The 12,805-nt window shown below is 36.1% G+C and overlaps 3 protein-coding genes across 3 annotated transcripts; 2 read left to right on the top strand and 1 right to left on the bottom strand.

Annotated features, from left to right (window-relative positions):
- Positions 1-5,170: 5,170 nt before the first annotated feature.
- Positions 5,171-7,631, top strand: GCK72_014170 (uncharacterized protein; the record flags this gene model as incomplete). Its single annotated transcript, XM_003107662.2, has 7 exons — positions 5,171-5,329; positions 5,769-5,921; positions 6,017-6,100; positions 6,394-6,530; positions 6,612-6,827; positions 7,192-7,495; positions 7,545-7,631. The coding sequence occupies 7 exons, from the start codon at positions 5,171-5,173 to the stop codon at positions 7,629-7,631; spliced, it is 1,140 nt and encodes a 379-aa protein (XP_003107710.2).
- An 81-nt stretch (positions 7,632-7,712) lies between these two features.
- Positions 7,713-9,143, bottom strand: GCK72_014169 (uncharacterized protein; the record flags this gene model as incomplete). The annotated part of the gene is made up of 3 exons (XM_003107687.2): positions 7,713-7,973; positions 8,023-8,195; positions 8,912-9,143. 3 exons carry the CDS (start codon positions 9,141-9,143, stop codon positions 7,713-7,715), a joined length of 666 nt encoding a protein of 221 aa, XP_003107735.1.
- A 1,211-nt stretch (positions 9,144-10,354) lies between these two features.
- GCK72_014168 (uncharacterized protein) lies at positions 10,355-12,766 on the top strand (the record flags this gene model as incomplete). Its single annotated transcript, XM_053730164.1, has 13 exons — positions 10,355-10,473; positions 10,518-10,607; positions 10,652-10,745; positions 10,794-10,886; positions 10,935-11,064; positions 11,109-11,371; positions 11,416-11,555; positions 11,609-11,816; positions 11,871-12,140; positions 12,186-12,275; positions 12,323-12,441; positions 12,499-12,574; positions 12,626-12,766. The coding sequence occupies 13 exons, from the start codon at positions 10,355-10,357 to the stop codon at positions 12,764-12,766; spliced, it is 1,833 nt and encodes a 610-aa protein (XP_053584936.1).
- Between the last annotated feature and the right edge of the window lie 39 nt (positions 12,767-12,805).

Raw genomic sequence — 12,805 nt, 5'->3', positions numbered from 1 at the left:
TTTGATCACATTTTCGTCATATGAGTTCTATTTTTTCTCGATCTATCAAATATTTTAAAAACAATCCATTAAAATTCTTTGAAAATACCGTATACTTCAAAGATTCATTAGTATTTCAGATGATTCTCAATCAATTTTTCTGAGTCCACAGCAACAAATTGTATGAATTTAACTCACCACTGATCTCAGGTTTTCAACAAACTTTGACCTTCTTTTTCTCAATTTTTAACTCATTCTTTCTCGTCATTTTTCTTTATTTTTCCTTTCGGTTCACTTATTTTTCCATTGTTTTCACTTATTATTCTTCCCTTTTTCTTCTTTCTCCACACATTTTCTTCTGAATTTTAAGCTCCCATTTCTTATAAAAACACAATTGACAGCTGAAAAAACTTTCGAATCTACACATTTCTTTAATTATTAATATTGAAAAATCAGGAAGAAGAGGGAAACTTTTCCATACACTTTTCACCTGTTTTCTAGAAAAGTTTGAAAAAGAAAAGGGAAGAAAATGAAGAAAAATGCACGTGCTCCGAGTTGCTGATTTTTCTGAAAATGATTTTAAGCAGAGACTACACAAACGGAGAGTTAGGGCATAATTCTGGAAAATATTCAGGTAAATATTCAGGAGTTTTTGGAATTGGGTGTATCTTGTCGAGTACTGAAACCAGAGACGTTGATATGTAATAGAAATATTGTATTCTTTCACAATTTTTGTGCAGAATTTTGTAGGATCGTAGGCTCTTAATTTGGGAAAATCATCTATCTTCCAATTTATAATATGCATCTCATTTCCATTTCAACATATTTATTTTTCCCAAATAACTTCCATTTTTAATAATGACAACTCATTTTTCACCCAGATTTAATCCTTTTCATTTCTCTCTGTGTAAAAAAGAAAAGTAAACAAAGTATTTTTGCGTTCGTTTCGATGAAATATGGACACCCATTTGTTTAGTTTTTAATCGTTCCTTCTGACTAATTGCTTCTTTTTTCTTCTTTTTTTCCGGAAAGGAAGTTTTCATTTTTTGAGGAATAACATGAGAAATGATGATAGTTTTTGACTGAAAATAGTTTTCTTCTGGAACGGAAAAAATAGATAAAGTCGATGAGAGTAGAGAGGAACGGGTCTGGAAAGAAGATTTTGGGAGTAGAATGAAAAATATCTTTGCACATGAATATTCAGCTTTTTCTTGGAAGATGAAATTCCCAAAAAAACTCATTTTGGTGAAAATGTGTCCCCTTTTCATAAAGTTCATATGAAATCACATCATCTTTTTTTTTCTTTTTTCAGAACGTTCCCCTCACTTTTTGACAGATTTTGAGAAAACTCTCTTTTTGGGAACGAAAAGAATAAAAAGTGTCGTTGACTCAAGAAGTCACAAAAAATTGAATTTCCGTTCTGATTTTTGAAATCTAAACGAACTTTTCCAAGTTCCTACTCAGTCGTTTTTCCCTCAGAAGATTCTTAGAATACACGGAATTTCTTCAGATGATATCATAATTTTCCAAAATTTCAGCCCAAAATTACAGGTTTCATTCTTTATTTTCTTCCACTTGATTTCATATATTTCATGATGAGAGTTCTGACATCCGCTCTCTTTTTGCTCCCGTCATTTAATTGGTATGTATGTCATGAATTCTCAAGCTCCGCCCACTTCTTCCTTCGTGCTTCTTCTTCTTTTGCCCACTTCTTCTCATACATTTCTTTCGATTCTTATGTTCTCTCTTCCCGATAATTCGGCTAGTTTCTTCCAAAAGTTTCAATTGTCTTCTGGTGGAAAAACTGTTGTTTCGTGCCCTTTCTAAAACGACGAAATTCGAAAAAAGAAGTTCGAATTCTCTTAAAAAACCATCTGACAAAAGATGTTCTTCGTTTCCTTCCTCGTGTTCAAGAGCGCTCTAATTACAGAGTCTAGGAAATCTAATCACCGAAAAAAGAAGAAGTTCCTTGTAAATAACCGATCAAAATAACAGAATCTAGACTGATAAATTGAGAACATTTCCGGTGTAATATCGTATCTGATGTCGTGTTTTGTCTAGAAGAAACCTTTTTTTATACGTTCTCAATGATTAACTACAGTAATTCTCAAGTAGAATTCATTCATTTCGAACCCGACACTTCCAGAAAAAAGTTCTCTCAATCATATGTCTTTTTAAAGTGTCATTTTCAAGAAATAACAAGAAATGAACTATAATCAATTGACTATAATCAAGTGAGTGCACTTTATAATTTTCTCGTTTTTTCGTTTAACACATATGCTCTCACAAGACTTATTTTTGTAGTTGCGACGTATTAAAACTATAATAATATATCTAGAATACTATTTTCGACTCACGGGATTTATTAGAAGAAATATCATTCGGATTCAGAACGAAAATACAAATATTCTTCTTTTTCCTCGTGATTTTCAGCAAAGAATACTTCCGGTTTTGTATTGGGGCAGATTGATGGATTCAACAGAAAGTATATGTGTTCTCCACAGATTTGGATAGTCATTTTTGAAACGAGCCGAATAAAATAATGTCTAGTTTACTTTACTGCATAAAAGTTTAAAACTTTGAGGTGCGATTCTAAGCGGTAATTAAGCACTGTATTGTGTCAACGGTAGCATTATCATGAAGTGAAAACTGGCTTGCAATAATTGGGATTCTGATATACCTACTTTTAGTCGCCGTCGTGAAAAACGACGCTCAGTCCTCACGAAACAGTTCTACCTCACGATATCCGCATTGGAGTGAAGCCACATCTGACACCGACTCTGTCCCGCTTTTTGACCTGGAATCTGTTCAGATCTCATCTGATATTTTTGTCCCAAATGACCTCCTTTTCTCTTTTTTTAAACCAACAATATCTGTCATCCTTGTCCCGTCTTCTGTCTGTGTATTCATCCGTCTCTTTTCCTGTTGAAAAGAGAAAAATGAGCTCATCATCTGACTTTGCTCCGCCATGTCCGGATAGATGAGGGATGAGCAGAAATGGGGTCCTCGCCTTCTTCTTTTCTCACCCCGAAAAGCCATCCTTCGAATACAAAAACATCTGCACAGCCTGAACACAGAAGCGAATAAGTGAGAGAAGAAGAAGAAGAAGCAGAATGTTCCAAAAAAGGAAAGCAACGTCTTCTTATTTTCTTGTCGTGGCCCACGACGACGTCTTCTGAATCTCAGTGTCTGAAAATGAATGAAAACAAGAATATATACACGTGGAAAGTCTTGTCTTCTTCCATTCGAGAGGGCACAGATGCGTCGTCGAGAAGAAGAGTGTAGACCGCCTATTTTGGACATGACGTGCCGGTGAAAAGTGTCTCTTTTGGAATGAGTATGTGTGTATCTGGACACCAACTCCAATACTTCTTTCTCTCATTCTCTCACTCACTTCCAAAGTCAGTTTTTGTTGCCAAATCCACCCCCTTCTCCTTCACTAATTCCCCTCTTTTTACTCTAGCTCTCCTGATTGGTTTCTGAGCCTTAGCTTCTTAAAAACTTCTTAAAAACTTTGTCTTTTCCTGCTTTCCCACTAAATCTCTAAACACATCCTCCATCCATCCAAGTCTAGTCAACTTTTCATTTCTCATATTCTGAGATCTCTGAGATGGCAACCGTAACCTTAATGTCAACCAGCTACTTCAGGAAATTGTCTTTTTAAACACTTTAATTTTTGAAAATTTTGAAAATTTCTCCTTGATTCTCTTCTCTCATAACTGCCTAAAAATCTATTTCCATTCCCAATTCTGGAGTCATAAAACAAGATAATTGTTCTCTCTCTCTCTAGAGACTTGCTCTGTTCTTTAAAAATAATTTGTCTTTTCGTTATTTCTGATCAAAAGTTAAAGGGGAAGAAAAAAGAGAAAATACGCTCAAATCTCTCTCGAAACACGTGATTTAAATTCCACAGTCGGGTTTGAACTATCAGATTACCATGACGTGGAAGTTGAGAAAATGTGTTGGGATTCTTGAGAAAATTGTTGATTTTTCCGAGTCAAATCTGGGTTTCTTGTTTATCTCAAAATGAATAAAAGAAAAAGAATAATAGAGAGTTACAGGATTGCATATTTTTAGTATTGAGAGTCAGTTTTACTTGGAGTTTGATGTTGGACACGTTGTTAGGGCATTCAAACTTCCTATTGTTTTCCATTTTACAATTTATGTAGAGAACTTTGTTTTTATCAAAGCTCTTCTTGAAATAGGATTGCTTGATTTGTATGTATCAGTGTTTTTATATTAGCTATCCACGGGAAATCCTTCTGAATATTTCTCATTCTTGAAGGCGGTGCTGCTTTCCCTTCAAACAGAATTGTTTCATTCTTCAATTTCTCTTTCAGAAACTATATAATATTTTCAATTGAATACTGTCATATAGCTCTGATGATAGCTCCATCATCCTATTTTACAATTCCCCCTTTATTCGTGTCAAAAATGAAGCGAAGAAGAAGAAAAAGAGAGAAGAGGTCATGTTGTAATTGAAACAACCTTCTTTTTTCTTCTCTTCATCTCATATGTTATTCACATACTTGTCTTTGCTCACTGTTGTCTTTCAGTTATTAGTAAAGACACAAGGAGTAAGTCGGTCGGAAAAATGGAAATTAGTTTGCACCCTTCTTCTTTTTTTCCCGTTTTTCCACAACTCCCCCACAATATTCTTCCGTTTTTCCAGTAATAACTGTGTCAGAAGAAGAAAGAAGTAGTAGAATAAGAAGAAGAACGACAAAGTGAAACACACATTTTTAAGAAAAGCTAAAGCCATAAGCTCCGCCCACTTCTTCCTTAGAATGGAGAGAGAAAAAGGGGCAGGAAGGAGTCTTATGCATCAGGCTTGATCTTGTTCGCCCAAGTTTTTTGTATGTTCTGACTCACTTTTTTGGAGAGACATTGATTATACGTGGCAGGTTCTTTTGTAACGGCTAGACAGAGAAAATAAGCACGTGAGGGTGAGAGAGATTCTCTAATTTATAGGTTTATGCTTTTGTTTTCATACTCAGAAAACTGATTACGCCAATTCCTTTTTTGAAGATCACTCTAGCCATTTCTGTCAATTTTTTAGCATTCTCCCGTTTTGTTAATGTCTTGTAGTTCTGAACTCAATTTTTATAATGTACTATCTTTATAATATTGACCTCTAACTTATCTTCTGAAGTTCAATTTTCCAAATAGTTTTTTTTTTCAGAAATCAATTATGGAGGATCGAAACAACTGTGTGACAGTACAACAATGGCAGCCGGAATACAATGATTTGAATCAGATTCGAGCAATTTTCTCCCTATTGTATCTTCTTATTTGGGTCGCTGCCATCGTCGGAAACACACTTGTTCTCTATGTACTCACATTCAATCAGGTAATGAATTGATTGGAACAATGCAATCTTTATTCCAAATAGATTACCTTTGTTTGGGTGAATTTCCAAAGAAAACTCGTTATGAGGTCATAAGGATTTCCAGAATTGGCATTATTCATCATCACTAGAACCTTTTTCGGCGGGTCACCTCATCTCATCCCCAGAACTCCCAAACGGTTTTTTTTCTTATTCTTATTATTTCTTTCTGAATCAGAAAAGAGGGGTTACTCATTTAATTTGTGGCGTCCGTCCCTTCATCCAGCTCAAAAGCTTGTTTTTGGATTTCTTTTACTCAAATTTCCGGTTTTCTCTCTTCCCACCCATTCACCCGGTTTCCTCTGATGAATCAAACATCTTTTGAATTCATTAATTGGGAGTACAATCAATTATCTCTTCCCATACGTCATCTGAAAGATCTCTCCTCATAAAGTACTTTCAGGTATCACTATCAGTCAGAACTGTTTTCGTTGGATGTCTTGCTGGATCCGATCTCCTAATGTGTCTCTTCTCTCTTCCGATCACCGCGATTTCGATATTCTCCAGAGTTTGGGTGTTTCCAGCCATATTTTGTAAATTGATTGGAGTATTCCAGGTGAGATTTTAATGAATTTTCAGTGTCTAGACATAGAGTATTTAGTAGTTTGATTCTGAAAACCCAAAGTTATGACGATTCATTCCTGATTTCAGGGAGGAACCATCTTTGTGTCATCATTCACTCTCACAGTCATTGCATTGGATAGATGTGTTCTGATACTTCGGCCGAATGAAGAGGTAAAATTATCGAAAAGAAAAACGAAAAGACCATCTGAAAGTAACTTACTTTTACTTTTTCTTCGTTTTTGTCTGACAAAATTTGATGAGCTTTGGAAACTCGGTTCGCATGTTTTCCCCTTTTTCTGTTCTTTCTGTTTACCATGTTTTCATAATATATTCCAAGTATGACCCCTTCTCTGAAAATTGATTTGAGCAAAATCTTTCTTCTAACAAGGAAAAAAGTTTTTTTCTAACTAATAAATATTTATAGGAAAATAATTAATTTTCCGAAATTCAATAACGTTTTGCAGATAGTAAACTTCCCTCGTGCCGTATTCATTGTCTTCTGTATTTGGCTTCTCGGTTACTCATTGGCTCTTCCAGTTGGAATCTACAGCGATATTGCAGTCTACGACGGCATTTGTGGCACATTCTGCGAAGAAAATTGGTGCGTCACTTCATTGATTTGACCAATTATCTTGCTTTCTCTCTCCCACATAATTACCCCAATTATTCGCTTTTCTTTCAGGCCTGACTTCAATCCAGACACTGGACGATCTGGAATTCGGAGGGCTTATGGCCTATCGGTATTGGTACTTCAATTCGGAATTCCAGCATTAATAAGTTCAATTTGTTATTGGATGATCAGTCAAGTGATGTCAGATCAATTAGAGAGAAGAAGAGGACACAATATTCGACCAGAATCTGAAGAAAAACTTGTCAATCGAAAGACTCGAGCGAATCGGTTCGTTTTTTCCACTTTTATTCTGAAAATCACAACAGCGGACAACTTAAAACCGTAAATCAGAATTATTATTTGCTTCTTGATTACCATAATTTTAAATCCTGTGTTCAATGTTTTCCACTTTTGAATACCAACTTCTGAAAAGTCAGACTCTAACCAGGAACTCCCAATAGGAAAAACACCATGGGAGAAGAAAAAACAACAAAAGAGTCCTTCTTTGATAGTCACTTTGGTATGCATGACTGATGATGACACAGATGAAAATATGATCGTCGCCCAAACGAAAATATATGAATCTCTTGATAAAACGCCTGGAAATGCTTCGAACAGAAATGAGATAGATTATAGCAGAGTTAACTTTCAGAATGATGATTGTGATGGTCGTCGGATTCGTTCTAGCTTGGATGCCATTCAATGCTGTTAACCTATATCGTGATCTTTTCGGAATTTCTACCACTAAATGGTATTCGAGTGTTTTTGCCCTCTGTCACGTGTGTGCAATGTGTTCTGCCGTACTCAATCCAATCATTTATTCATGGTTCAATCCACAATTCCGTACAAGTATTACTACACTTTTCAAAGGAAACAACGAATCGAGACTGATCAAAAAGAAGCCACAAGAGAAATCATCGAGTAAAATGGTTGCGTATCCAACTAACTTTTCAGAGGTCTGTCTGACTTTTTTATGTTCAGAATTATAATTTTTAATGGTTTCAGGCGAGAAGGGACACGGAGATTCAATCAAATAAAACTAAAATCACACTTGCTGAAAATGAATATCGAGATGGCGACCAACTTTTGTAATTATTTTATTTTGATTTACACATTATCTGTGATATTTTTCGGGTTATTAGACGATAAATTATTTTGATTTTGAATATTTATTCACAAGAAAAGATCATCATTAATTGATCTCTCAGATGGCTGTGGTCCATCTAAACCTCTTCCACTATCACCTCGGATTACTGTAATACATTTGACAACCATATACATGTTATAAATGAAAAACATGAGAAGACCAGCATAAACTAAAATTGGAATAACGATGAGAACAATTGGAGAGGTTGTTGGAAGTGGAGCTGACGATGAGCACTTTGAGACCATTTGGATATAAGTGTGGAGATCTGCATAGCTTCCAAGGGATACCTGAAATAATTGAAACTGTCTAAATGTCATAGAGAGAAACCATTCAGACCTGTGATAACATAAATGGGACAATGAATGCTGGATTGTTGTTCCTGATCCCAAAGAGAGCAATTAGACAAGAGGGATACTGTAGAAGACGACATGTCAGAATAACGAGCCATTGAGCACTGTGATACCAACTCTCTTTCTCTCCGTAATCACTTGCGAACACCAGAATTGTCCCTGCAAAAACTGAAGTTGATTTGAGAGAACCAACAGTTTTTTATTTCTATATCATAGAGAAAGTGACCAGTATTTTCTTTTTGTAAACTGTTTTGTAATCTGGGTTTTCCTTCGGATGATCTGATGTTGTTTTTAATAATAAAAACTGACTGAGTGACCACAAATGAGACTGAAGGTTCAATACATGAATTTTCAGTGAACCAAGATGGTACTTTGATGGCGTCATATAACGAAGACTCTTCCATTTATAAATGATTTTGAACTTAGAAAACTGAGATTACACTTTGAAATATTAAAACTTTAGTAGATCATAGATGATGAGAATTGGTATAAAATATCATGTGAATTGTTGGTTTCCAAAATGAAAACTCATTTGAAATGTAGCATGTCTTTAGACTCAAAATATATCACGTCTTCTTACGTTGTGAAGAATTTCAAATTGAGGAGTGTGATAAAACAAATGATCTCATTTCACTATGTGAGGTATAAGTAACGAAGTTGCGGAATTTTTGCTCACATTTTAAGAACACTGAATATTCTCAGAGTGGTATTAACTGTTTGTTTTGTAAAGAATGAAAAAAAACTTACAAAGTCTTTCTATATTTTAAATGGGTATAGTAGAGGGCAGAGACACTAACAACAATAGTTGTCAAATTCTCCCATTTGAAAATATCTGTTATCTAACCCTTTCTTAAACTAATTGGAAAGAAACTGACCAAATGTGATTTCATGAAGTGCTGCAATACAAATCAAATACGCAGCAGTCTGTGGTTTCATTGTACCAAAACAAAGTCTCTCGGGTGCCAACCTTGCTCGAAGATTCCGAAGATGATGGTGATGTCTCGAATCTTTACGTGGCAAATGGATATCAATCGGACCAAACATCTGAGAACTAGATGGTTTCAACATGTTTGATGCGTCGAAATCAGTTGAGAACGACGACGACATGTATTCTGAATACGATGAAGACGTGGATAAATGAGAAGGCGTCGTCGTCGTGATGAGTATAGAAATACGTGGAAATGGAAAAGATCTATGAAGACGTAAAGAAGTTTCTGGAGAAAAGGGGCGGAGAGAAAACGGGAAAAATACTTCAATTTTAGAAGGAAAATCCCCTCGGGCAGGAACGAGAAGATGAAGCAATTCTATATTTTAATCCTGAACTGATGCGAGTGCTTGAGCAAACAATTTCATAAGATGATGATGATGTTTTCATCAAGAAATAGAAGACCACAATAAATGAAACTTCTAATGCGGAAGCCTGGAAACAATGAAGTAGATTCTACCAATTTACGAAAACTGTTGAATGTTGAGTACAGTATCTCCAAGAAGCTTACATACCTATAAGCAATAATGAAATCTTTTTCATACCAAGATTCAAGATTTCCCTGAAACCACATGCTCAATTTCTCCAAACTTGTTATAGAGAACCAAAAAATAAATAGAAAAAGAATGAGCGGAAATCAATTAGAACATTGCCTTTTTGACGCCCTATGCATCTCCTTCTTGCTTCTTCCACTCGACGAGAAGGCGCATGTGTGACGCATGTATCAAATTTCAGCCAACCAGAAAGGGTATTCTGAAATTCGTTGTGTAAAGAGAGAAAGTGCTTTTTTGGTTTTTCGAAAAACAACTGAATGAATTGAAACAGGAAGGCGGTGACAACGACATCAAATATCAATCGGTTCAAATAATTTGCAGAATTCTGACTTCTTTGTCTCATAGTATTTCAGATGCAGTTTCAGCTTCCAGATCAATAACATAGATCATGAAAGAGTAGGGTCAAAAAGAAGGTCATGCAGATAACTATCTTATCACCTACTACGTGCACGCTGTTGTGTGCTCATCTATAATTGTCTGCCTCTACTCTTATCGTTGTTAACAACTAATATTTCGTTTTCCCATCAGACCCAAATATTATTGCGTTCAAATCAACCACTGTTTACTTGATAAATATTGATTTTTGTCAGGTTTTACATAATTTTTATTTTCTGTCAATATCTAAAAAGTTTTGTCTACGGTACTCCGCTTGAGACCTGGTCGAGATATTGTTCGATGCGCCTTTAAAACAGCTACTGATTGTTTTGCGCAATTTTGTTTACCAAATCTTTTTCAGAAAATGTTTGAATAGTTCCATTCATATTAAATTTCAGATATTAATGACGACAGAGACATGCAGTCTCCTGTCCGTCGGACAATCCGAATATGGAGCAGCACCATCGATGATTTCAGCTCTGGAAGCTGTTGATCCAGTGACTCTGACATGGCATAATATCTCGTGAGTTGTACACATAATCACGAAGTTCATATCATTTTGTACAGAATTCAAGCTCAAAAATCTGGAAAACAAATTCTGGAGAATGTTTCAGGAATCGCCAAACCGGGACAGTTGCTTGCGTTAATGGGAGCGAGGTTCAATCACCTAACGAGTTCTTGAAATAATTTTCTGTTTTCAGTGGTGCTGGAAAAACAACATTGCTCAATATGCTTCTTTCTCGTAATCTGAAGGGTCTTAGCACAAGCGGAAGCGTAAAAGTGAACGGTCACGAGGTAACTTTCTGAGAACTTAATGTGTCCACGCCTGCAAAGAACTTACAGCTGGGACGAGGAATCACTGCCATATCGGGATATGCTCAACAGGACGAACTTTTTGTTGGAACGCTCACTGTCAAAGAGTATTTGAATATACAGGTGAGCTAGATATTCAGATGAATGATTATAAAAGTAAAAACCTACCAGGCCAAACTTCGTGTCAATGGAGACGCCGATAAAAGGAGACGTCGCGTTGGAAACGTGATGGCTCAACTGGGACTTTATAAATGTCAAAACACAAGAATCGGAGCAATTGGAGGACAAAAAGGAATTTCTGGTTCGAAATGAATATTTGAATTATATCTTCAGTTGTTTTTTTAGGTGGTGAAATGCGTCGTTTGACCTTTGCTTGCGAGCTTCTTTCAAATCCTTCAGTTCTTTTCTGCGATGAGCCGACAACTGGACTTGATTCGTTTATGGCTGAAAGTGTTGTTCAAGTCCTTTCTAATCTGGCGAAATCGGGGAGAACTGTCATTTGCACAATTCATCAGCCGTCATCTCAACTTTACTTGATGTTCGATAGAGTCATGTTTATGGCTGGAGGAAAAACTGCTTTCTTGGGATCACCCAGAGATGCTATCCAGGTTTCCGGTCAAATGACGAAACTGTAATTATTTTCTATTTTCAGTTCTTCGAAGACGCTGGTTTCGCGTGCCCACGAAATTTCAATCCAGCTGATTTGATCATTCACACTCTTGCAGTTATGCCGAATGAAGAAGATAAATGTCGACAGAGAATCGAAGTGATTTGTACAAAATTCCAAAATAGGTCAGTATTCTGAAAATACATTTTCCAACTCTAACATAATCAAACAATTTTAGTTCATACGGTCGCACATTGAAAATTGGAGTTGAGAAAACCGAAGAAGGACAAAGACCATCGGAACGTAAGAAGACTGGAATAGCGACACAGATCGGAGCACTTCTTGAAAGATCAGCAATTGACACGTGGAGGAATCCATCATTAACAAGAGCAAAAGTGATTCAAAAAAGTATTATGGGATTATTTATTGGATTGCTGTATCTTCAAGTGAGTCTTTAATAGATAGTTTACTAAGAAATAACAATTTTTTCAAAACTTCAGAGTCCACTGACATCAATTGGAATCTCAAATCTAAATGGAGCGTTGTTCTATCTGGTTTGTGAACTGACCTACTCAACTATCTTCGGAATTCTGAACTTCCTTCCAACTGATTTTCCACTCGTTTCCCGTGAATATCACGATGGCCTTTATTCAGTTTTCTCGTATTATGTGGCTCGTTGTCTCTCATATCTTCCTCTTTTCACTGCTGATGGACTCATCATGCTTCTCGTTTCGTATTGGCTCGTTGGTTTCTCAAACTCACTTACGCAGGTAACTGAAAACAGTAGAGTGAAGTGAAATTCAATATATATTGAGGTCCTCTTCGCATGCCTTATTGCATTCCTCATTGAGCAATCTTCATCAGCATGTGGAATAATGTTGTCATGCATTTCACCATCTCTTCCGGTACCAACCAACATTTTTACTCAATCTTAAATAACATATTTTTGTAGATTGCAATGTCTACTGCCGGTCCAATGCTAACTCTTCTCTCATTAACTGGTGGTCTCTACGCCAATGTCGGTGCACTGCCTTCGTATATCTCATGGATTCAATATCTGTCATGGTTCAGGTATTCAGTTTATCGTGTTATTACAGAACTCTCCAAATCTAGCTGATTAATTTTCAGATATGGATTCGAGGCTTTCGCAATCAACCAATGGAGTAGTGTCAATGAACCAAATACGACTATTTGGACAGATGCGGTATGTCACCCATTTTCAAGAACGCCGCTTTCTAAAATGTAAAATTTACAGAAACGAGATTCGGTGTTGTCACAGCTATCATTCCGAGCGGAAATGTTTTATCCCGATCTAGTAATTATGTCTGCCTTCATAATTGTTTTCTACACAATTGGATATGCTGGATTGGCTTATCGGGTCAGCAAAGCACGTTAAGCTTCGTTATAATTTTATTGTTCGTTGAAAAATTGTTAA

This window comes from Caenorhabditis remanei, chromosome IV, assembly GCF_010183535.1.
Source record: "Caenorhabditis remanei strain PX506 chromosome IV, whole genome shotgun sequence".
Lineage (NCBI taxonomy): Eukaryota > Metazoa > Nematoda > Chromadorea > Rhabditida > Rhabditidae > Caenorhabditis > Caenorhabditis remanei.
The sequence above is the reverse complement of the archived record's forward strand: the minus strand, read 5'-3'. Positions and strand labels throughout refer to the sequence as shown.